Consider the following 27450-nt stretch of genomic DNA (forward strand, 5'->3'; position numbering starts at 1 on the left):
TAGACAACTTGATCTTGAGATTCCTTTAAGAACAAGGATTAAGGATCAATGTTTAGAGAAGAGAGAATGAAAGTTTTGAATGAATGTTGTATATTCTGGATGTTGTGAATGTGAAGCTCTCAAATGATCTATTTATAAGCATATGAGACTTCATATTCAAATTTAAAAAGATTCACATGTCAAAGACAACATCATTCACTTTTTCAAAAAAATCAAACCTAATTTTTTACTTTTGGCATATGACAAAAGGAGCACACTTTTCTTTTCAAAAAATTCAAACCTAATCTTTTACTTTTTGCATTTGACAAAAGGAGCACACTTTCCTTTTCAAAAAATTCAAACCTAATTTTTTACTTTTTGTATATGACAAAAGGAGCACACTTTACTTTTCAAAATTTTCAAATAAAATCATTTACCTTTTGTATAAGTCTAAAAAAGTATCAATCACTTTTGAAAATATTTAAATAAAACATACACATGTGAAAGATGACAATCAATCATCTTTAATATTTTCAAAGTTCAACCCTTTAATCAAGACATGCACATGTAAAAGATGACAATCAATCATCTTTCAAAATTTTCAAATTTAATTTTAAAAAATATTCATGCACATGTGGAAAATGTATTTTAATGCTTTATGATAAATTATTAATTTTGAGCATTAATCATAATTTCGAATTTTGAAGAGATTTATAACATTACTCTATAACTTTAATGTGAACTTGTTCCCTTCTTGCTCATGCTTGTTTCCTTGATTTGCTTGACTATATTGTGTAAACAACTTGAGTTTGAGACTTCTTTATTCTTTGAATTCATTTGTTATCATCAAAATTCATGTATAGATATATAATTACACAAAACTTGAAATTTTGGGTTCAACACTTTGGAATTCCATAACACTATATATTTGTTCTCTTGATATCTTCTCTTAAATATGCCACGAGAAGTTACTAAATGCTAATTGAAGCGGCAAATCCCCCCCCCCCCCCATTTGAGCTTTCAATATGGTTCACAGCATGCATGTGACTCAGTCAACCATAACAGTATGCTGCATAGCTTTTATTTCTTAGTACCCAATAAAATAAACTGGGCCACAACATGATTAGCATGGAGAAGTGGAAAACCTCAAAGTTTAGAAATATGAATATTTTATCTACCCTCTCCTCAATTTGATGGGGAATGATGATAAAGAATCATTTTAAATTGATTTAGGGGTTTCAAATAATTTAGGGTTTGGGCACTAAATTGTATGATCAGTTTTTAAGAGTACTTTTTAAAAGTATTTTTAAGAGAAAAATACATGAAGGAAATTTTTTACATATACATGATGATGCATGTTAATTGGCAGCTTGTAACATATATATTAAAATGCATGCATGTTAATTGAGGGGTTTCAATCAATGAAACCCCCTAAAGGGCTTTTGGGGTTTCATTGAAAAAAAATTAAAAAGATGTGTGGGTCTGCTATTTGTATGCAGGTTTTTATGATTGTATTGGATTGCACTTTGATTTTTTTTTTTTGTTGGAGAATTAGGAATGTTTTCGGATTTCAGTGATAGTTCGCCTGCCCCAGCCAATACCTCTATCTCAAAACCTAACCCTACTCCTACCCTTACAGGGAGTACACCTTGCCCTGCCCCGAAACCCACACAGGGCAAGAAACCTGTACCCATAGTTTGGTAATACTTTACCAAACTAGAGGGTGGTGACCCCAACAACCCACAAGCTAAATGTAATCACTGTGAGAAAATTTATGGATGTCACTGTAGGAAACATGGTACATCCCAGCTAAAGGTCCATTTAGAGGAACAATGCAAGAAGAATCTAATTTTAAGATCCTTAATAGAGAAGGGTCAATCTAGACTAGATATTAAAATGACGGATGTGAGTAGTGGGGCCGGGGGTCCAACATTGAAGGAGTATACGAAGTATAATCCCGATGAGTGTAGAAGGAAGTTAGCTCGTATGATTGTCATAGACGAGCTGCCTTTTCAGTTTGTTGAGGGTAAATGGTTTCAAGAATTTGTCCAAGAGTTGGAACCGAGATTTGTACTTCCTTCTCATCACACTGTGGCAAAGGTTATTAAAAAAATGTACTTCTATGATAAAGATGATTTAAGGGGCCAATTAGCGGGTTTGGTAGTTTGTCTCACTACCGATACTTGGACTTCTATCCAAAATATGAATTACATGTCGTTGACTGTGTATTTTATTGATTCTGATTGGGTTCTTCACAAAAAAATTATTAAATTTTGTCAAATAACTGATCATAAGGGTGAGACGATTGGGAAGACCTTGGAGGCTGTAATAAAGGATTGGGGGTTGGAAAAGATTTTGACTGTTTCAGTTGATAATGTGTTGTCTAATGATGTTACCTTGGGATATCTAAAGAATTATCTTAAAGATGCAAATAAGACATTCTTGGGTGGTGAATATTTACATGTTAGATGTGCTGCACATATTTTGAATTTAATTGTGACTGAGGGGTTAAAAGATGTTGATGACTCTGTTGCACGAGTTAGAATGGCTGTGAAATTTGTGAGGTCTTCTCCTTCTAGATTGGAGAAATTCAAAGTTGCTACAAAAGGTTGCGGGCATAACATTGAAGAAGGGTCTTTGTACTGATATTCCTACCAAATAGAACTCAACCTTCTTGATGTTGGAGGCGGCCCAAGAATACAAGGTAACCTTTCAATTATTGGGTGATGAAGACATCCAATATGTCAAATACTTTGATGAGCACAGGGGATTATGAAAGCCTAATGATGATGATTGGGTGGTAGTTTCTACTTTTGTTGATCTTCTCGGATTATTTTACGATGTCACATTGAATATATCTGGTTCTTTGTACCCTACATCCCATGAGTTTCATCAACAAATATGTAGGGTGAAAGAAGAATTAGAAGATATACGTAGAGGTTCCAATAAAAGGATAAAGGGGATGACAGTGACCATGATGCTAAAATATGACAAGTATTTGGGAGATTTGACTAGAATGCATATATTGTTATATGTGGCTATTATTCTTGATCCCCGTCTGAAAGTTTCAGGCTTGTTATATGGGTTGAGACTTGCTTACGATCAGGTATGGACTGAACTTATTGGTGAATTGGCCCGAGATACCCTGACTAAATTGTATGATGAGTTTAATGCAATTAAGGGTGGTACTGCATCCAAGACACATGCACTTACCCTAACGCCTTCTACAGACACTGTGACCGGGCCTCCTACAAAGAAGCACAGAAGGCCTTGGACTAAGACTCTTGCACAGAATCCCACACTAGTCCATCAATCTATGCAGGTGGTTTCTGAGTTAGACAACTATTTGTCAGCGGATATGGTCCAAGATGATGATGATAATTTCGATATATTAGGATGGTAGAAGAATGTCTCAAAGAAATATCCCATCATTTTTGAGATTGCCCGTTGTATTTTGGTTATCTCTATTAGCACTGTTACCTTAGAGTCAGCCTTTAGTACCGGAGGTCGTATATTGGATCTTTTCCGTAGTCCATTGTCTCCTACAGCTGTAGAGGCATTGATATGCACACAGAGTTGGACGATAGGAAATGATATTCATGTTCCGGATATTTTAGATTTTAAGGAGACCAATGAGGGTGGTGATCAGTCTGGATTTGGACCACCTGGTAATTGTTTTTTATTTTATTATTTTAATTTATTTATATTCATTTCGATTTCATCGTTATTAATTTTAATATTAATTCTTGTAGTAACACATGAGCCAACGTCTAACACCTCTGCAACATAAAAATGTGCTCAAGTCTGGGCCGCCCTAAGTGTCACAGTCAAAGACAAGCCACAACTAACAGCTCTCTGAGTCCCTTTTTAGAATATTCAATTTTTAATTATTTGTTCATATTTTGTATTCAATGATTTGTAAGGTTGATACAATGTCCCTTAGATACTTTTATGTTTGTAATTATTTAGCCTTTCAATTTTGTAATAGCTTAGTTATTAGTTTATTAGGTATTAGATTCTTAGACTAGTAACTTTTATTAGCCATAAAATCAATTACCATCCAAGACACTTTTTTTTTTTGGTTTTTAATTTTTTTTTACTTATAATTTTATGGGTTGAAAATGGCCTACAAGCTTTTTTTGGACCAAAAATAAAAGCTTGTGGGCCATTTTTGGCCCATTGCTGAGGTTTCTGGGCCATTTTTAGCCCATAAATTACTTATGGGCCAAGGCCCAGTAGGGGTGCCCCGGGGGGGGGGGGGGGGGACAGATTGTCCCCCAATCCGCACCCCGTCATGCGGGACGAGGTACCCCGTCCCCACACACCAGGGGCGGGGGATGGGGAAAAATTTCCCCATCCACCCCATGTGGGGGCCGGGGGGGTCTACCCCTCACCGTATGGTGCGGGTAGCACCCATAGAACCAATGGTAGAAGGACGCCAATCCATGAAAACTTCTGACATCGTGTAAGGTCTTAAGTTTTGGCCACTCCAAGACCGTATCTACCTTTGACTTATCTACATGAACACAATCAGTAGACACAACAAAACCAAGGAAAGTTACGGAAGTAGTAAAGAAAGAACACTTCTTCTGATAGATGAACAAATGCTGCATTTTCAACATATCAAAAATAGCTCGAAGGTGATCAAAGCGTGACGCCCATATCGGACTACAAATGAGGATATCATTAAAGTAATCGACAATGAATTTTCTCATAAAAGGCTGCAAAGCCTAATGCATAAACCTCATGAATGTACTTGGCGCATTGAATAGCCAAAAAGGCATGACTAATCCATTCATACAACCCATGCTACGTCTTAAACGTCATCTTCCATTCATCTCCAGGCCTTGTTATGATTTGGTTGTATCATCTTTTAAGGTCAATTTTTTAGAAGACCTTAGAACTAGACAGTTGATCTAACATATCATCCAGGCGTGGAAGGGGAAACCTATACTTCACTATGATCCTGTTGATTGCTTTGCTGTCAACACACATACGCTAGGAACCATCTTTCTTTGGTATTAGTAGGGTAGGGACTGCATATGGGCTTATGCTCTCACAGATGTAGCCCCTCTCTAATAACTCTACTTCCTGATGCTGTAATTCTTCAGATTCCTTGGGACTGAAGAAATACACAGGTCTATTTGGTAAACTTGACCCGTGACAAGGTCAATCTGGTGTTGAATATCCCTTATAGGTGGTAGCTCAGGGGGAAGATCTTCTAGCATCAGGTCAGAAAACTTTGTTAGCAATTGTTGCACCTCTGCTATTAAATTTGGACTTGCATCTGCTGCACTATCCCACAAGGCAGTAGGTGTAAATCACAACTTCACACTCAATCTTCTCTAAAAACCTGGATATAGAAAGCAAGTTAGTACTATTGGCTATCGAGGTAGGAGTGGTTCCTTCCTGGCGAGGTGCCAACACAATCTTCATTCCTTTGCTATTAAGGGAATATGTATTCTTCCGCCCATCATGAACAACACTGCCAAGGCTTGCCTAACAATACATGACAATCATCCGTAGATATGACATCACACTAAGCATTATCAAAATATTTTCTGTTGATCGAAAAAGACACTAGGCATCACCTATCTATTGTTACTTCATTGCTTTTATTAAGCAATGACAATTTGTATGGCTTGAGATGACGATTTGTCTTCAGTTGTAAATTCTGGACAGCCTCTTCAGACACCACGTTTTCACAATTGCCATTGTCAATGATCATCTTGCAGACTTTATTGGCAATTGTGCAGGTTATGTGGAAAATATTGGTTCTCAACCAATTGTCTCTAGAATCACCCTTGGGAGTCATTAGACTCTTGCAAACGACTAGGGTCTTATGGTCATCACCATACAACACGTCTCCATCCTCATCATCATCGTACATAGGCTCTCAAATCTCCTCAGTTTCTTCTATCACGTCTTCCTCAATCAAGAGATTTTTGCTTTTCTGATTAGCAGGCTTCCTGCACTAAGTTGCTTGATGCCCTTGTTTACCACATCTGAAACATCTAATATTAGAGTTAGAATTCTGACTTTATGATGGCTGCTGGGTGGGACAAGGTTCTTAAGGGTGAATTGCTCGACTGCTTCGATCGCTTTTGATCATTGGCCTCATGTTCTACTACTTCTCTATGACGAGTGCATGTTGGTATGCTTCAGAAACTGTCCACGGCGAGTGAAGGCTAAGGACATCTTGCAAAGACTGTTGTAATCCTCCCAAATACCATGCCACCATCTGCTCTTGCATCTCAGAAAGATAATTTCAGGTTATCAATTGATAGAACTCTTCCGTGTATTCATCAACTGATTTTGTGTCCGACCTTAATGAGTGAAGTTGCTGAAACAGAGTTTGAGTATAGCCGAGAGGAAGGCAGTAACCCTTCATCTTCTCCCAATCAGTAATCTTTGACCTTGCCCTACTTGTCTCGTGATCGCCTCAATTGCTCCCACCACACAGATGCTCTACCTTTGAGTTTGATGGTGACCAGTTTTACTTTGACATGATCTAGGACTTCCTTATAATATAAAATCCGCTCAACTTCATTCAACCAATCAATGAATCCTTTAGCCCTTAACATATCAGAAAACTTGAGTAGATCCACTCAAAAATTGAGGTCCTCATGACGCTTCTCCCAGCCACGGTGCTTCCAAAATAGAGCGCGATTGTGATACAGGTTTTCAAAACTGAAATTAGAACATGATCTTCCATCTCATGATTGCTAATATCCTATGCCATTAGACGCCGGGTTAACTTTGCAACTTGCCTATGCAAATCCTTAATCATCACATGTTGAATGCTACAATTACGGTGCGGGACTTCCTCAGTCATAACTTGCCCATAATGACCATGACCACAATCACCAACCATGGAAACTGATGAGATATCACCACAAGAAAGATGCTGAAACTCTAATACCAACTGACACCAGACAGAATAGAGATTATTTTGTATGTTAGTTTTAACAGATAATTCACGGGAAGAAGTGCAAGAGAATCACAAAACAATACAGAGAAAATGACTCTGGTGTTCGATTCAAAATTATCAAATCCAAGAATGACGAAATCAACCCACTAGCTGAGATGTAATAACTAAAAATCGACAATATTAGAATTTTATCAAAAATAGAAAAATCCCAATAATCACACCAAAAGGAAATACGTAATTAAAAAAATAATCTGCTAAAAATTTAGTCCAAATCGAATTTAGAATCACTGCTTAAATGATAAATGAAATATTACCATAAAATAAAATAAAAAAAACAAAAAATAGGGATACATAATTGAAAACAATGGATTTTTGCCTAAAAAAGATGCATACTCATACCCGTGCGTGATTCTGATATCTGTAATTAAAGTTATGGTCAAAATACGGTGTCCAAATTGCCCCAATCAGAAGAAAATAAAAAAAGTAAAAGAGTTATTCATGTTATTTCGAAATTTAGGTCTTGAATTTGCCTTAGAGAATAATGGTGGGCTCAACAAGGATCCTCGCCCATTTTTTTATTTGATGATTAATAAATTATTTTTTAATAAATTTGTGATCTTTATTTGTTTAAATATTTAAAAAAGTATCTGAAAAAAAAAAAAAACCTTCCCAGTAGATGGACAGTGTAGGTGGGTGTAGCAGCGATATTTCGTTAGAATTGTAGGGCTTCCTTTAGGCCTTGGCAAGAGGGCGGGATTCAGGTGATATTCTACTTGCTAGCCCGCCCCACCTATAAATACAAAAGAAAAAAAAAAAAAAAAAATTTATCACTTCATCTTAGTCTCTCCTTCAGCTATCGCTCCTTTTCTTCTGCTTCTTCTCCTCTCCTGCCACTCCTAGCCTCTTTCTCCTGTATTCTTAGTTTACTTTTCTTTTTCTTCTTCATCGTATTCTTCGTTGTATTTATCTTCATCTTCTCCTTCTCCGAAGACCCATGACCACACGATTGGCTAGGTTTGGTTCGGTTTTCGTTGGTTATTTGGTTGAAATTTTTTATTTTCGTGCAAGTTTAGGAGCGGAGGAGTGGCTGAGCCACGAATCAAGAGACACAGTTGTGGCTCTCCATGTGCGGATCTGGATTGACGATGGCGCATGAGGGAGGGAATACGGACGGTGGACTGAGCCACCCATCTTTCGATCGAACGGACAAGGTTAGGGAGTATACAGTGGCTGAGACAGAGTGTGGGAAAAAGTCTGACTCTCCGCCCCTGTTGGGTGGGGTACACGGGTGGGCAGCCACCCCTAGCTTCCATATCCCACGTTTGAAACCAAAACAAGAAAGAAAAGAAGAATATGAAGCATTTTTTATTTTTCAAAAACAGAAAAAAGAAAAATGTAAGGGTATCTTCAGACTATTTTCAGTCTTGAAGTATAATCCAATTATGGTGGATCCTTTAATCTTGAGATATATACAGTAGATCATAAAGTGGCGCGGATTTCTGAATTCAACGTCCTTCTTCCTTATATTAAGATTTCGTCATGGGGTAAACTTGGAAGACAGAAGGTTCGTATATATAATTTTGTTACATAAAGGAAGGGCTTTGATCACGTCTTGCTTTTGTTTCAATTTCTAATATAATCACGTACAATTGAATAGAAGATTGATTTGTGATTTACAGTACAACCAAAATGAAGTTAATTTCTTGTCTTTCTTGGGGATGTCACAGAGGATAATCTTGATACATGATCTCTGCAAAATTTGAAAATAATGGTAAAAAGAAACAGATACCAACAGTTCCCACAAATCTAGTGCCAATCATGTCTCAGACCAATTAATTGGGGTAAAAAAGAAATGTACTCCTAATGGCCAACACACTTAATTATAAGCCTCCAATTTGGAATCACTTTACGTACCGATCGATCAGATAAGTGATCTGCGAAATTGCTACCTGCTTCACAATTTCAACTCCACCTAAATTAATTTCAAGTTTCAACTTGCACTATTTGCAAGGTGGTGGGTTTTGTCTTCCACCATACCTTACTACTGCATTGGCACATGTAGCAGTACTGGCACCCATTCCCTTCAGCTCGTACCTCAAATCGATGTTGTAGAAGTGAACATCTTGGCAAGGAAACTGCTTGCTGCACATCAGATTCACTGCCACTGCTGAGCTTGAGGTTCCCTTAATGTTTACGTAATAAACGTTGCTGATCCTTACACGCGATGGCTGCACATTCATATTTATTTATTAAGTACCAGATCGAGCAGCTGATATATATATAGAAAAAGGGAGAGATTTGTACAGAGGAAATATGGCGAATGAAACCGACCTCTTTCGTGCATTTGCTTGATCTATCGCAGTATCGCTGGTCTATAATGATGGGGTTCTTCACATTGTTCATAATGATGTCCTGGAAAAGCATGCCAGACGCTGAACTTGAATCAGATCCTGGCCATGTTTTGATTCTAACCCCATTATCTGTGCCAGACAAGGTGCAATTTTTCACAACGATGCCTCTCACATCCTCCTCGTGACGGTACTTGCCGAGGCTACCCACACTGACGTCATGGACATGATCAAAATTAAGCAAAAAGTAATTCGGGTTTCCTTTCCATGATTAAACTCATGTAACGTAACCATTATTGTAAATTTGTAACCTAACTCTCTTTAAATACATATAAATATTATTTACCTAATGCCATGACCAGGTCCACAGGTTAATTTGTTGATTGCGACGTTTGTGGCTCCCTGGATCATAGAGACGCAATCATCCCCAGTGCGGATGATGGTTTCAGCAATTCGCACGTTGTTGGAATGGCTAACATGGATGCCATCAGTGTTGGGGCTATCTCCGGGGGCAATTACACGAATGTTGTGTACCCTGATGTCCTCGCATTGAGTGATGAATACGTGAACCCCTTTGCTATTAAGGGAAGTGATGCCCTGCAGGACTCCATTGGTGACCTTGTTGAACTTAATGTTCTGCTCCAAATGATTAGAACAGCAAATGGACACAAACAAACCATTCTAAATTTCAACTCAGTTTATCTCAAGTAAAGGAAATCTACTACTGAAAAGGTAGATCGAGGAAGCAGCTAGCTTACCGATGGGAGTTGGACGCAGTTTTTGTTATCCTTACAGTCGTATTTCCAAACAGCACCACCCTGCCCATCAAAAGTCCCACTTCCTTTAATTACCAAGCCACTGATGGATTGAAACAAGACCCATTCAGAGGAAGAGTATTCTCTGATATCCGTTGTTGCTTTTAATGTCCCTATAACTTGAACTATTGTGGGAGATGGGCCGCTGCATGGCCCTGCAAACACAATCTCAGATAGTAAGAAAGTCCCTCCGGGGATTAGTAGACTCGACCTTCCCTTGAAGCCGCATGCAGCACGCCATGCTCTTATGAACGGCTGCAGGGTTTATAGTTCAATTAAGGTTCGATTAGGAATATAATTATTTTCAGATATTCTCAAACTACTTTATTATTATTTTATTATTATTCATAAACCATTTGAGATACACTTTATATATAAATGGAGCCAACTAATTTTGTGAATATGAAAAACTTCTTCATTAATGAGGAAGTTTGAGAATGAAATATGCTTAAATTCATTCGCCTTGTTTTTCTTGGTAATTTTTATTAAAATATAAAATAAATAATAAAATTGATTTATTTTAATCAATTTATAGTTTTGGAATAAATAGTGATATCATTTCTAGGGATAGTAGTACTGCTGATTGTTTGGCACTGATTTGCTCTAAAGGCCATCTAGAAAATTCTTTTGGGAAAGAGAGACAAAAGTGGAGAAAGAGCATCGAGGAATATGGAATTACTTTGTCAAAGACCGTACCAAGTGTATTAAAAACTAAGTAGAACTGATATTCACAGCTTGTTTCTGATTAATAAGATCGATGGGATTATGGAGAATCTTTGACTGCAACTGCGCATGATGTCGATCTTTATTATATAAATGCTTTCACTATATATATCCATGTTTCCATCTTTTTCCTCTAGGTTTTCTATGCAACCATAAAAGATGACCAGAACAAAATGCATGCTTGTGATTACCACATGAATTTACATTAACAAACATTGATCAATAAATTAAGCTGGTGTAATACAACTATTTATATTTACCTGGGTGCTATCTTTTCGACCGTCAGGATTGGCACCGAAGTGTAATACGTTGAAGACTTTCTCATGGTTAAGACCAGGCCGAATGTCGTAAGTAATCCGACGTAAGTTAGCACCCAGGAAAGTATCAACAAGTGCATGCGACATGCCCTTTGCCTTGCAGCAGCAGGCAATTGCAAAGCACAAAATCAGAATGGTGGCGTGAACGGAAGCCCAGTTTCCTGCTGCATTATTGTCTGCCATTGCTGCGTCCTAGCTACGGACGTACCTTCTCAAATCCCAGCACCGATTTCTTTATAACCTTTTACGCATTTTCTACAATATAAAAGCCTCCGGTGGAGGCTCTCTTCGATTAAATGGGAAATCAGCTCTCTTTCTATGCCTCTTTATTTAAACACTTGGTTTCCAGCGATACAGATTCTTTATATGGGCCATCTAAGTCTACGGATAGAGAATATTAATTAGTGTTTTTGTCAAATTTTCTTGTCTAAATTAATTGATGGTATGATGCTTTGTGTGCATGGCTTCCCTGAACTTATTCTCCACGAACCTGATCTCCATGTATATTACCAACAAATTCACCACCACTTTCGCACCACCATCTTGTGACAGCAGCTTATCATTATCATCGGTTCCTCCGCCAGTCACAGTCGGTATTTTTCATTGTCTTCAATTTTTATTTTTCTTTTTATTTTTTGTGGTGAGTAATTATTAAGTGATTTTAGAACATAAATGTGATGCCTTGGACCTCCCTTGGAATTTGGTGGTGATTAAAACGTACGTGGATATGCAAAATTGATTTATGTATTCATCATACATGACATTTAATATGCAATGCAGTTAACATATTTCTAAATCTTATCGGAAAATCAAATTAGGGTCTTAAACAATAATTATGGTATCAATTTAAAATCTATATCTATTTCATCCCAAAAGAACATGTCTTCAACAAAACCATACATCAAGCCGGTTGAGGTTTCAAACTTGATCCATCCTCAAAACCACAAGATTTAGCCTATGCTATTATGATATAAATTAAGACTACATTCATCCTTGTCTAAAATCTTCTTAATACCTACACGCGCGAGCACTATATAATTATAGCAGAGCTAGCTAGCTAGATCAGGATAAATCATGTACGTTATTATAATCAACTAGCAGTACTTACATTATCATATACAAACTTATTAGCTAGATAGCTGTCTTGCTTTCCAGGTACACATGCACGCTATAGATCAGAAAACTCAGTCACTTCCACCTTATACTGCTTTGCTTCCCGAACCTTCTTGGCGCGCTTCCACTTCCACCTTACGGTACTGATTTTATTCAAGAATAAAATTTATAGCTTTATCACTCTTTTACTACCATTTTACTATTTTTCTTTATTTTTTTATATTTTTTTAAAAAAATTCTTTTATTTAATCTATTAGTGAAATTATATATTTTTAAATTTTTTTTGATTAATGATATTAAAAAAATATTTAAGAAAAAATAAAAATAAACAAATATACTAAGAGTAGTTAAATAGTGATAAAATGGTGGCCCATCGTCACCCTTTATTCAGAGTTGCCAAAAAGTAGCTTTTTTGTTCAAAATATAAGGCCTTCAGGCCTTCTGATGATAATGATGAATCGATGATATTCCCAGTTTCCCACATTTTTCAAGAAAAAATCTAACGAAAGGAGTATAGTTTTGAATTTTGTACTCTTCCGGTTCATAAGATTGAAACATTTTGTTTCTATGACTTAGTCAATATAGAGAAAGATATAGTTTAATTTGTACCGGTCAGAATTTCGATTGTTTCGGTCGTTTATATTTTGGTCTTTATTTTTTTATTCTTTATTTTTTTTTTATTTTTTAAACTCTAAATTTATTTTTCGACTTCCAATTTAGATAAGATTTTTTATAATTTATATATATGTTATTATATATAATTTATTTATATATAGACTATTATTTTAAAATATAATTTATATATATTTATATATAATTTATTTATATATCAACTATTTCAAAACGATATCGATATTAAAATATTTTACTCCAATATCCTGATCGGTACAGTAATCAAAACTTTAGAATAGAGTAGAAATATGAGATGTACGTATTATACTGTTTCGTAACTTTTGCATAGCTATCTAATAAATATTTTTTTTCTTTTAAATTGATTTGTTTTGAGTTTTAAAAAATGATATTTAATTGAAAAATATTTTTATCGTAAAGAAATTTTAAGTTGATTTGCATGGCTAATTACAAAATCATGCGTTAAATTATAAAGCTAATTTAAACTGTGCAATAGCAGTAAACGGATCTTTTCTCACGCTAGAAGAGGGGTGGGCTCAGTTAGAGCTTTGGGTCAGGAAAATAAAGATACTTTTATAATATTATTTGCAAGGTAGATGACATCGAATGCGGTCAACTATGTTCGAACATTCTAAAATTATTTAATATGTATGCAAAATAATAGATAACTTTATTGATTGTCTATCAGAGATTATGTTAGAAGAAAAAATCTAGTTGTAAGTATAATTGTGTATTAATATGTGTACTAATTTATTGTGATTGGACAAAAAGTAGATTTTATTGAAAACAGTATTAATTTAAAATTTAAGTATGAAGAAATTAGTATTGGTGCACAGATTAGTACGCGACTTTACTTGTATGTAGCAAAACTCATGTTAGAATGTTCACTATCACTGTTCAAATGGTTTGACTGTTTTGTTTAAATGTGTTTTGTTGTTAGACCAGTAGGTACTTGATTTTAGCTAATAAAGAAAAACTAAATACACATACATAACATATTAATAAAACACATAAAAGTAGTCTCATAAGTTTGAACAGAAGAAATAAAACAGTATTAGTGTTCATTGTATAAAAATTGATATAAAATTTGTAGTATAATGTAAATAAATTGTTAGGAGGCCTGAATTGTTATATAAGTATCTACATTTCGAGTTGTATATCTCTCTTGAACTTTGTTTGTTGCTGTTCTTATTGTTTCATTTGCATCTCCATGTTTGCTTGTTGTACCAAATGAGCCTTTAACTCATACTAACTTTTTTTGATCAATTCCTCGATCTCAAACCTTGCTAATTCCTCTAATGCTCTAGAGTTGTTGAGTGCATTATTGGATGATGAGGAAGAATTAAAAGGCTTAACACAGCAATCCAAACCCCTTAAATATCCTGAACGTGAAGCTGAAACTTTTGAAAAAAATCTCAATATCACTTGTTGAGAAATTTTGATCTATCAAAGATTTAGAACATAGGATAACCATTTTTTCCTATACATAGGACAAAGAATTAATATTGTCATAAATATTCAAATATGTTTAATTAAAACATATAGTAATACTTACATAATTTCCTAGGCATCAGAATGACTCTATTAAGGACATGTCTCATTTCCAATCTACCACTGTGCGATCGCAACTCGTCGATGAAACTTGAAGGGGCTTTTCCTGTAAACACTCTGATGCTTAAGTCAGTTAAGAGATAATTGTATTCAAGTTGTTTCAATTATCAAAGGTTACTTGTATATATAGGCTCGTTTGCTATACCTATCTCATTCAGGATTTACCGGTACAGATTATTACTTAGTATTTTGAGTAATCGCGTCACTTCCTGCTGTCTTTATTCTTCCGTTAAAGGTGCTGCTATGCATATCTTCCTTCAAACTCTTTTTAACTATCCCTCTATGGCCCTTGGGCCTATCCTCTAGGCCTCTTGTCTTTTACTGTACTATGGGCCTCCTTATATGTTTTAGGGCCTTTATGTTGGGATGGTCCCTCCAGAATACACTCTCTATTATGATTTATGATGAAGCGCTAAAATTGCATGATTAAGTTACTTAAGTGAATAAATTGTTTAATAAAAAAATGATTTAAGTACTTAATTATGCAATAGATCACAATACTTGAGTCAATTGATAATTCTGATATTCTTAGTGCTTTTGAAGATTTATAATACAATTATTTCACATGAAAATAAATATTTCAATTTTATTCCTCTCATAACAGGGATAGTTTGGGCAATACACAGCAAAGACATCATTCAAAAAAATGAAGTGTAAATGCACACATGCAGACCAGCAGAACACTCATTCGGACAGCACTCACTCGGACAACACTCATTCGGACAACACTCATTCGGATAGCACACAGTCGGACAGCAGCCACTCACACATGCAATACACATGCAGCAAGGAAACTCACACATGCAACAAGGAAACTCACACATGCAGACCAAGCCTAAAAGTAGCAGATTTATTCTTTCTTTTTCGAGTAGTTGGATGTGCAGCAGGAGATCACATGGGATCATGGAAGACAACTGGACGGAAAGCAGCAGCAGCAGAGTTTATTCCTTCTTTTTCGTTCGGCTAGCTAGCAATAGGAGGAGCTTTTACTTCTTTTATTTTCTTTCCTTCTCATTGGAGACGGGAGAGAGTTCAGTAACTTAGTTTTTGAGTTGTTAGTTTTCGGATGCAGGCATCTTTAGTTTTTCTTCTTGTTCTTTTTTTTTGTTCTTTTCGTTTACGCTAGAGCTGCAGACACTAGACCTCAAGGTCGGCTGGTTTTCATTTATTGTATTGCTTTTACTTTGAGACCTCATGAACTAGGCGGCTTGAATTTATTTTCTTGTACTCATTCATTTTATTTTCTTGTACTCATTCATTTTCACGTGGCAGACGGAACTTGATTGTTCTAGGGGAGAGTTTTTTTCTGCTTTTAATTTTTTTACATTTCTTGCTGTTGTTTTCCATACCTGAACTGGGTGGTTTGAATTTATTTTCCTTTTGGTTGGTGGTTTAGACGCAAGACAGACTTTCTTTCATTTTTCTGCTTACTGTTTTTTTCGTTCGGCATTTGTAGAACAAGAGTTCTTCTTCCTTTTATTTTTTTTACGTTTTTCGTTTAGTTGAATTGGATTCATTTGACTTGTTCTTAGTGCAGACCAGTTGTTCATTCTTGCTTTTACGGACAGTTGTTTCTCTGTTTTGTATTATGAATGTTAGGGACGGAAGCTGGTAGTTTTTTTTCTTTCTTTCGTTGAAGACGCTGGGCGGAAGCTTTTGGTTTTCCTTTCACCTTACTTTTCTGTTTAGATCAGCCGTAGAGTGAGCTTTGAGTTTATTTTCTTTTCACTTTGTCTCTTTCATTCGACAGCAGGAGCAGCGTTCCCTTCATTTGACAGTTTTTAGTTTTATTTATTTATTTAGTTTTGATTTGTTTTATGTCTTTGAGCTTTGACCATTTGAACTGCTGGGTATGTTATAGGCGATCTATTTTGCATTCTAAGATTTATTCTATGCTGGTATTTTCTTTAATTTTTATTATGACTCTACTTAGATTAATCTTTGCTGTTAAAATTATCATGTGTGGCTAATTTCTTTAGCTTGGGTTGTGGAATGAGACTTGATTTATTTTGAGATCCTAGTTTAATGCAGTATTTTGTGATTGAACGTTGATTTCACTATATTACTAGTCGGATCTAATTGAAAATAGATTGCAGCTCTTGCTCTTGTTTTGTTGTTGACGTAAGGCACAACAAAAGCTTGAAAATTATCAAGGCTTCTCTCGATTGTTTGTTAATGTGTGTTTGGCTAGTAAAGTAGAGAATCCCTTAGAAAAAAATATTGCAAAAACTTGAGCATAACTTTTTATCTTCCGTTTATCAATGCCTTGACTGGATTGTTAATCGAGAAAACTATCTAAAATCCGAAATAAAGAGAGTCTCATACCCAACCCAAGTGTTCGTTAATTTGTTTTTTTTAGAAACTCTAATTTCAACTTCGATTATCTTTTTGCATTGCATTTGAATCTTATTTTCATCTCTCATACTTGATTCATTTGTTACTCACAAATCTCTTATACGCTTTGATAACCCATTGTCCCTATGGAATACGATCCTGGACTTATCTTTGATACAACTTGACACTTCTACACTTGGAAGCACATTCGAAACCGAGTCAATTTATATGTGATGCAACATATAATTTTATCAGATTATAATTGGTATCTGACTCTTGCTACAAAATACATATTTTATAGATATAAAGTCATTACAATACATCCAAATTACAAACTATATACAATCAAATATATAAAATATTATTACCAATTTCTTAGAAAGACAATGGAAAGATTTTGAGCCTGTATAATGATGAATTTTTAATTTCGATCTATTCGCTTTGTTTATATAATCTCACTCCTGCATAGAAGTTGTAAATATTAGTAAGAGAAAATTATAAAATAGGACACATAAAACAATTCATTTACCTTGTATGCTGGATCCTCAAACATGTTATAAAGTTTTTTCTAATTGGAAGGTCAAACATCCTGAAAAGAATTTTGGTGTGCCTTATCCTTGTTCTTGAACTTATTATAATGCTCATGACACCAACCTTATATTTGCGGAATGCATTACAGATATGCTCATCAACAATCTTACACCCATTTCTCTGATCAAAATTTAGTTTGAAATCATCTTAGCAAAATATATACCCAAAAAAAATTATCATTTGCATATTCTATATTTTGCATACACATTAAATAATTTTAGAAATCAATTAAACATACAAAACAATGCTTTTTGATAAGCTCTTTCACATCTTGGGGGATTTTATGCCGTGTAATAAATGTGATTTTTATTTGATTTTTATTAATCTTTTATTTATGGAAAGTGTTCGTTTTCCTTTAATTTTATTGTTTTTATTTTATTTCTATATATTTTTCTTCATTTTCTTGGATTTGAAGGAATGAGAAGGTTTAATGTAAAAGGAGAGCATTTTGGTACAAAAAAATAGACTGCGGATCCAGACAATAGGAGGCGATGAGATCTAATGAGAATCGAGAAGATTTGGCAAGGAGCTTTGTCCTATGGGCAGCAAAGAGACTTATCTGGGCTAAAGGGCGAAAAGAATTACCTCTCGGAAGGCGAGTAGTTTTACCTCTCGGTAGGTGAGGAAACCCAAGGACGAGAAGACTAAGTGATAAGGATTGGCGACAAGAATAGGCAATGAGTGGGATGTTTTACCTCCTAGGTGAGAAGCAACAAGGCTCCGGGCGATTAGATTGGACGACTAGTTTGGGCGACGAAACTTGAGCTTAAGTGACTATCAAAAGTGACTAACCTAAACGACACATCTTGGGCAACAATTAGTCGAGCCGAGGAGACATACAACTTGGTATATCATCCCAATCAAGACTCTATCATCCTGGTCAGGAGTCTATCATTTTGGTCAAGAAGCATTTCATCTCGGTCCCAGGCCAAGGAGAGTAGTTTTACTCGGCACACATGACATTCTATTTGGTGGGATCCTCCCAAGTTCCGTAATCAATCTGCTAACCACCAAATCCTCCCGAGCCCCCAAATTAAGCCGCTTATCATTGAATCTTCCATTTTTGATAATTCCATCATTTTTTAGATATTTTTCTCTTTTATTAATATTTATCTTTAGAAACTATTTTCCAGATCTTTAAGCTAGATTGTAGCTATAAGTCTTTGATTCTGTTTTGCCAAGCTACTGGTTGTCCTTCACATTCGATATGTTCATGAGAAATGTTAACCTTAATCTTACTCACTTTATGTAACACCCCATTCCCTAAGGTTAAGGATGTCGTGTGCTTATGTATATATAGCCATGCAAGAGATTTCATAATTTAATAAATCAACTAAATAATAAATAAAGGCTAGACCTAAATCCAATCGCTCCATCTAAGCTTTGCCCACTTGCTCGCACTGATCATCATATTAACTGGGTGATTTAAAAACATGAAATAAAACAAAATGAGTAAAAAATTCATTAGGAAATCTATCACAATGTAAACATAATAAATGTGAGGTTTTCATAAAAGTTTTCATGTTGAACTTAAAAATCATGACTGATCATACTGATGCTTATGCTATGCATGACTTGTCTTGATTTATCTGAATTAATTGATTAATTTGATTTAATTGACTGAGTTGACTGATATGACTTATTTGACTGATCTGACTAGCCAACACACTTAATCCTGTGTGTAAAGTTATACACTAACTTCCCCCTGTTGCAGGCAAAGGAAGTTGACTGTACAGTACCCCGATCTACTACGGAGTACTGTACAGTCGACTAGGCTTGAGTCTGTAGCTTGCACACCCACCCTAATCTGAATTACATTGGTACCATGCATCTGAATGACCATCTAATTTACTGATTAACTGATATGATTAGATTTTATCTTGCACTTGAATTTAAGATAGCTTATGTGTCTTATGCAACGTGAGTGCATGATATACATACTAATATAAATAACTATAAATTTCTAAGTCTGAACATGATGCTGAATGACATGATTGTTTGATGTGTTAGGTGGCATGCTTGCATATAACATGAGTGGTACATAAAAATGGCTATCAAATAATTGATTCTAATAATAATTTATATAAGCTGAACTGTGATGATCCTAATTTTTGATCAAATTACTTATCTCACTGCACTGCTTTTTGATTCTCACTTCGTAGTACCTCACCTAGAGGGGAGAAAAATCTTGCAATGGTGGATCTATGTTGGTAGTCATGGCGGCTTAGAAGGCTCCCTTTGAACCAAAAATAGCACAAGGAGATGGGGCTACCTAGTTGGAAAGTTCTGTGGCTATCAAGAGGTGTTTCGACATGGGAAAGGAATGAGGAATTGCCGTCAGTGTGCTCTGTGATGGTTTCCAATGAGGAGGCTGACTTGGTATGGAGAGAGAGTGATATGAAGGTTGTTGTGAAGTTGTTTCTATGTTCTTTTGCTATGTAGCTCTAGTTTGAGGAGCATGGGAAATTGATTAAGTGGGGCTGTTTTGTTTTATGCTTTAAATTGAAACTGAGGGTGTAAGTCGGCAAATCAAAATTCTTTGAGATGAAGAAATTAGCTGAAGGGCCGAAATCTTTAGGACAAAGAAATCGGCTGAGGGCCGAAATCTTTCAAGCCAAGCAATGCTAAAGTGGTTTTCAATGGACGGACGGAAGACTAGCAAATAAAATCACAGTAGAAAAAGTAGATCTATATATATACATACTGTAGAAATTCTAGTGGAGTTAGAGAAGACGTGTATGGGCTTATAATAAGAGTCGTTGGGTAATCCGCTTGGTATTTTTCTATGGCCCTAGTCTTAGTCTTTACGCATATAAACATGGACTAGGCCTATTTAATGGGCTAAGTTGTTTAGTAACTTTAGTAGCCCAATATTAACTTCAAAATTGAGCCCAACTCATCCGATAATACTTTTGCGCTTGTAAAATAATTATTGGACCCAACAAACTATTAATCGACCAAAATAAATGTTGGATATGTGGTTATCCAATAAATTACAACTAGGTTTTTCAATATAGCCCATCAATTATAATCTAAGCCCAATAAAGTATCCTTAAAATTATTGAGCTAGGTTGTTATACTTTACGATATTTTTTCAATGTCAAACCTTTAGTAATATCTCAACTTGATGAGATTGTACAGCCACTTCAAGAAAATTGGTCATTTCCAATGATTTTAGAGCAATAGTCCTTTATTGTGACTACAACATAGTTGCCATTCGAAAATTGGTTTTTATTTCATTGTGAACAATTTCCACAACCTGCAGCTAATATGAATTCATTGGAATAAATTATTTGCAACAAAATTTGGGGTTAGAGCGACGATTTTGTAGCGCTAGAAAAGACCGAATTCCTTATAGTGGCTTAACTCTAAAGATTATAATATTCTATATAGAAACAAAGTAAACGATGAATAAATAATAAACACAAAAATAAACAATCATAATTTACATGTGATAATTCAAACTCGCATTTGTAATATCATTAACAGTTGTTTAAACCATTCTGCGACTCCTTTTTGGTTTATGTCATTTACTACCAATTCTTTGAGACATTAATATGGATTATTGAAATTGAAGATTACCAAATAATTTATAATGTCATATTTTGTTAAGGAGATTGCAATATTAATTAATAAATAATGACAACTTACTTCAAGTGACTCTCTATCACAGAGCAATTGTTTAGCACATACAACTGAGTTTTCTCGAACTATCTTCCACATAAATTATAACCATGCGCTGCACCAAGTGGACGTACATGTTGAAAAAACACAGAAAACTCATTTCGTTGTCTTGCTTGGTCAACATCAAAGTTTCTTTCCGGTCAATTAAACCTCATTTGAACTCCATAGAAATATATTAGAATTGAATGTATGTCACTTATTGTCAATATGTGCTTCTGCAATTGATCATTCTGAGTAGGCCTTGTTACCTACGTTGCATTTCAACTTCCTAAAAACCGTTAAATGAGATACATCTATCTATACTAGACTAGTCTTGCAAGTCGAGTCTCACGCGAAAAATAAATATAAGTGAATTAACCATGATGACGAATAATGACGATGGGTAAATACTCAACAACTTACACAATATTATAGAAATTTCTCATTCCATACTATCCAAAAATCTTACATTCAATATTCTAGCACATAAATTTTTAAAAAATTGACCCAACTCAGTCAAACCCACGCACACATCTCTCGTCAAGTACGAATAGATACCAACAACCAAGATACGTTGTAAAAATACATGACAATAATGACTTTGTAATGTAGTAATTTCCAGTCATTTATTCGTACACACCTTATTAGATACTAGGCATTACTGTTCGGTAATTTAATCTTCATTACTGGACAGACAACCCTCTAGCAAAGGAATTCAAGATAGGACTATTTTATTGAAGCTTTAGGTAAAGATTTCCAACTTTCAGAATCTTCTCTGGGAGGGTTGTTCCCTTCCAGCTGTCTTTGTTGAACGCGGTTGGACACCAATCATAGACCAGAATGATGAAGGGAGGGATATTAGTTCATATATCGACATCGTATATGAGTTTTATAGAGAGTTTGATGGTGCCAGCCTAAATGACGAGGCATACACTATCTCAGTTGGGGGAGCGTCAATTACATTTTTAGTTGACACACTTGCCAATTTTATTGGTATCCGTCGATTCCTCAATGCATATCTGAATGTGGTGTCCATGGAGTCTACAGCTAAAGGTGATGGGGGACTCAATTGCCTCACTAATCATAAGGTTTGGCAGTTGGTTGTTGGTCCAGATGTTCTTCCATATGATGGGACAAAGAACATCAAACAAATCGATTTATTTTCTTTCTTCAAAATTATGAATTTAATTATCACCTACAACATTGATTCTCGGCAGCGCAAGACTGAGGTTGGCATGGATTGGATGAGGTTTATGATACGTGTCACTCGTGGGGTGCCTATCAACTTAGTGAGTTATATATTCACTAGGATTCGATCATAGGCACAATACATTACGACGACTATATTGCTATTTGGGTTCCATTTGAGATCTTGATCACATGATTTTTGCTAGTTGCAGGGTCCTACCATATATTGATGAGTGTGTTGAGGAGTCGATTGGACTGATCAACTCCTTGACCTTGTCACGTAGCACTAGACACTCGAGATTTCATTTTCATGCTCCTATTATAGAGTCAACAGAGACTTAGGGAAATGCATACCTGAGAGATCATGGAGTATCGACCGGTAAGACATCCACACAGGAGGCATCACGCACTACTATTCGTACAGAGATTACATATATAGTGCGTGCAGAGATCCACGCACAGACATCAAAGGTAATTAATGTAGTGCGTATGAAGATTTGAAGTGCCAGATCTGACTTACGTACAAAGATTGCTACCATCTCTGTGACTTAGGTGAGGATTGGTACTTGACTAACACAACTAGAGACACGCCCAGCTAGAGGATGTGGTTAGAGAGTTGGGTTCGTAGTAGTCTGTATCTTTTATTTACATTTTTTTGTTTTTTGTATGGACAATATTTTATATTTTGTAAAAGTAATTTAATTATTAATCTTTTTCTATTCTAAATTAATTATTGATTTATATTATATATATGAGAAATTCTATACAATCCCGAGTGGTGGACTGCGTGTGCAGTCCCATTAATGAATGTGGGTAAAATGGAAAAATCATCATTTTAAAAAGGATATTATTAAAAATGATATTATTGTAATTTTAATTTTTTTTAAACATAATTATATGTACTTGCATGATCAGCAGTCCCCATTTGGGGACTATATATTATTCAAACGTAATGTAAAAGCATTTTTGCTAGATATTTTTACAATAAATTTCGACCAAATATTGTGAGGCCCACTCCATTCCCACTAGATATTTCTGCAATAAATTTCCATCCAAATATTTTATTTTACATTCGAATAACAATTAACCAATACGTTTGAAAGGTGTAATAATAATTTGTTCAAATGGTAAGTCAATGTCTTGCTGACTTTAGTGACTTAGCCTGCCAATTCCTCATTCAGTCCTATATAATATCGATTAACATTGACGTTCGAACGATGTAGAAAGTTGTTCGAACGGTAAGTCAATGTCCTGCTAAATTTAGTCACTTAATGTACCAATTTCTCGTTCGGCCATATCTAATATCCGTTCTGATGTTTATTTTATTACGTTTGAACATATATTTTATTAGGGACAAGATTTCTTGTCACTACCTATACCGTTGGAACAAAAACTTATTGTTCGAATGGTTAACAACTTCCTTCATTTTTTAGGGACGAATTTTGAATTTTGTCCCTACAACTTGTTTTTTGTTACAATTTTTATTTCATCACAAAAAAAAAAAAAAAAACTAGTCCAAAAATCTCCTCCAAAAATATATTTTGGTATGTTTACCCCAATATTAATATTTCTTAATTATTTCACCCGTCCATGTGAAGACTTTTTTCTAATCTCAATTTTCAAAAAGAAATGTTTAGCCTACAAAAAGATCTTATATATTAAAATAACTTCAGAAAGTAAAAATGTATGTCAGATTGTGAAGTGGATTTGAACTCTTGCATGTATCGAGTCATATTATTTTATAAGTTATTTTTATAAATTAATAGAAAAATACTTTTCATTCCCATATAGTTTTTTGCAACAAAAACAAGCTCAATACAATAAATAGGGACTTTTCCCACAAGTTTTTTTTTTCCAAGACAGACGATCGTGGCTAATAGTGTTCAATTGACACAAAAAATGTTCATGGAAAAAAACATGCCTTTTACCACGAGATCAAGTTAGTCAATATAATTTTGTGGTAAAAGGAATTAATGTGACAGCTCGCTCCCTTTTAAATTATGGATCGTAAAACCTCCTAGATCTTGGAGACAAATCCAAAGCATCCATGAAACTACTGCTCTTATTACTATTACACAACTATTGTACACACATATATATATATATGTTAGGGTGAATACCAAAAATCACAGCGGAATATTTTTTTACCCTTTTGATGTGTAAATTAAATTAATAATCTAGTAAATATAAACTCACAAGCAAGACACAAACCCTCTAATGCGAAGGGAAAAACCACGGGACCTAGTCTAGTTATACTTCCACTATCAACGACAATGAGGTTACAGATTGTCTTCTCTAGAATAATATCTAGAGACTACCAATACATCAAGAATATCTATATTCTTGCTTCAACACAAAATCATCACCATACAAATGGAAAACCACAAGAGTGATAAGAAAGACTTCACCAAGTAAGTTTTGTAGAGGATAGATGAAGATAAATCTCAGCAATTGGCACCAACCAAAATGAAACTGTCGACATCATGAGCAACATATTGAAATTTAATCAAAATCAGACCACGGATGATCTCTCAAAATGTCTGATGAAAGTATGAAGAAAAACAATCCTCGTACATGCATGCACGATTTTTCTCCTTTTTTCTCCCGTCTTTTCCTTTTCTCACTTTTTCTTTTCCTACCAAGTACACCTCTTTTCAGCTGCCACTCTCATTTATACATATATGTATGACAAGCAAAATTACAAGTATACCTTTGTCATAATTTCCCTCACATGGAGGGACTCACCACAACAAATCTCCCCCTCTCGACTATGTGAGAGGTTCCACTAAACCTGCTTTTGCTTTCCATACTTCAAGTTTTTGCATAGGTAGTGGTTTTGTCATATTATCTAATCTATTTTCATTAGTATGAATTTTTTCAATTTGTAACAACTTCATCTCCAATAGATTACGAATACAGTGATACCTCACATCAATATGCTTGGATCTTGAATGAAAGGTTGAGTTCTTGCTGAGATGGATAGCACTCTGACTGTCATAGTAGAGAATATACTTCTCTTATTTCTGACCCAATTCTTCTAAGAATTTCTTCATCCATAGCAACTCTTTACTAGCTTCAGCTATGGTAATATAGTCAACCCCTATGGTAGATAGAGCAACACATTTCTACAGTTTGGATTGCCAGGATACAGCTCCCCTTGAATAAGTAATCATGTACCTAGAAGTGGACTTTTTGAGATTAATATCTCTAGCCATATCTGCATCTGTAAACCCATCAAGCATAGGCTTACCATTTCCAAAGAACAAACACACATTGGAAGTACCTCTGAGATACATGAGAATCCATTTCACAACTCCAACAACATGAGCGATATCGGGTCTTGTGCACAGCATGACATACATTAAACTACCCACAGCTGATGGATACGACACATTCTACATTTCTTGTTTATCTTTCTCACTTGTAGGACTCTGCTTTGAACTTAGCTTCAAATGACCTACAAGTGGAGAACATACTGGTTTTGCCTTACCTATGTTGAATCTGTTTAATACCTTCTCAATATAACTCTCTTGAGATAGCCACAACTTGCCATTATTTCTATCACGAGAGATCTTTATACCAAGAATCTGTTTTGCAGGGCCTAAGTCTTTCATAGCCAAAGACTTACTCAATCTCTTTTCAATTTATTAATTTTTTCAGAATCACAACTAACAATCAATATGTCATCCACATATAGCAAGAGAATAAAAAATTCATCTTCAAAAAACTTTTTAACAAATACACATAGATCATAAGTAGTTTTATCATACCCGTGCTCAATCATAAAAGCATCAAACTTCTTGTACGATTGTCGAGGTGCCTCCTTGAGTCCATATAAACTCTTTTCCAGTCAACACACAAAATGATCTTTTCCCTTTGCTATGAACCCCTCTAGTTGCTCCATATATACTTCTTCCTCTAAATTACCATAGAGGAAAGCAGTTTTCACATCAAGTTGCTCAATTTCTAAGTTCATACTGGCAGCCAAGCCCAAAACAACTATGATAAAGACATTTTTACTATGGGTAAAAAAATTCTTCAAAATCAATGCCTTTCCTCTGACAAAATCCCTTCACACCAAATGTGCCTTGTACCTTAGTTGTGATTTGTTTGGCTCCGTCTTCAATCTGAAAATCCATTTATCCTTCAATACTGTTTTACCCTTAGGTAGTTCTACCAGTTTATAGGTATGGTTTTCTTGCAAGGATTTCATCTCTTCTTGCATAGCTCTCAACCACTCATCTTTCTGATCATATTGCATGGCCTCTTGATAACATTCTGGCTCTCCTCCATTAGAAAGTAAAACATACTCAGCAGCAGGAAATCTAGTGGAAGGTTTATGCTCTCTAGTTGATATTCTTAATTGATTTTCTATAGGTTGTTATGAAGGAGATCCCTCTACTTGTTGATCTGATCCCATGTCATCAATTTTAGGTTCACCTCTTTCAACAGTATCAGCCTGTTCTTCTAATGCATCTTCCCCATGTTCATCATGTATCACAGAAGAAGGAAAGACTCAATCCATATCAACAAGTCCTTCATTTAGAAATTCATGCTTCTTCTGACTCACATCTTCAATGGTTTGATCTTCAAAGAAAACAACATCTTTTCTTCTCTAAATTTTATTCTTAACTGGATCCCACAATCTGTAACCACATTCCTCATCTGCATAACCCAGGAAGATGCACTGCTTGGATTTTGCTAACAAGTTTAGACCTCTTATATTTAGGAATATGAACAAATGCTATGCAACCGAACACTCTCAAATGCTCAAGAGAAATATCTTTTCTGGTCCAAACTTTTTCAGGAATGTCACCATCCAAAGGAACTGAAGGAGAAAGGTTGATCAAGTCAATTGCTGTCCTCACTGCCTCACCCCAAAAAGAATTAGGCAATTTTGCATGAGAGAGCATACACTTGATTCTTTCACAAATTATTCTGTTCATTCTCTTTGCTACACCATTTTGCTGTGGTGTCTTAGCAACTGTTTTCTCAAGCCTTATTTCGTGACTTCTGCAGTATTCTTCAAATAGTCCTCTGTACTCACCTCCATTATTTGCTCGAACTTATTTCAAATGTCTTCCGGTTTCTCTTTCAACTTTCACATGTAGTATCTTAAACACATCTAGCATCTGATCTTTAGTTTCAATAGAAAAGCCTACACTTTTCTAGAATGATCATCAATAAAAGTGATATAATGCATCACC

The 27450-nt window shown here is 35.2% G+C and overlaps 1 protein-coding gene across 1 annotated transcript; it reads right to left on the reverse strand.

The window, feature by feature from the left end:
- Positions 1-8510: 8510 nt before the first annotated feature.
- On the reverse strand, positions 8511-11380 carry LOC122302645 (exopolygalacturonase-like). The gene is made up of 5 exons (XM_043114019.1): positions 11057-11380; positions 10017-10328; positions 9605-9894; positions 9242-9470; positions 8511-9138 (listed from the first exon to the last, which is right to left on the reverse strand). Exons 1-5 carry the CDS (start codon positions 11294-11296, stop codon positions 8911-8913), a joined length of 1299 nt encoding a protein of 432 aa, XP_042969953.1. The 5' UTR covers positions 11297-11380; the 3' UTR covers positions 8511-8910.
- Positions 11381-27450: the final 16070 nt, after the last annotated feature.

This window comes from Carya illinoinensis, chromosome 1 (assembly GCF_018687715.1).
Source record: "Carya illinoinensis cultivar Pawnee chromosome 1, C.illinoinensisPawnee_v1, whole genome shotgun sequence".
NCBI classification, from domain to species: domain Eukaryota; kingdom Viridiplantae; phylum Streptophyta; class Magnoliopsida; order Fagales; family Juglandaceae; genus Carya; species Carya illinoinensis.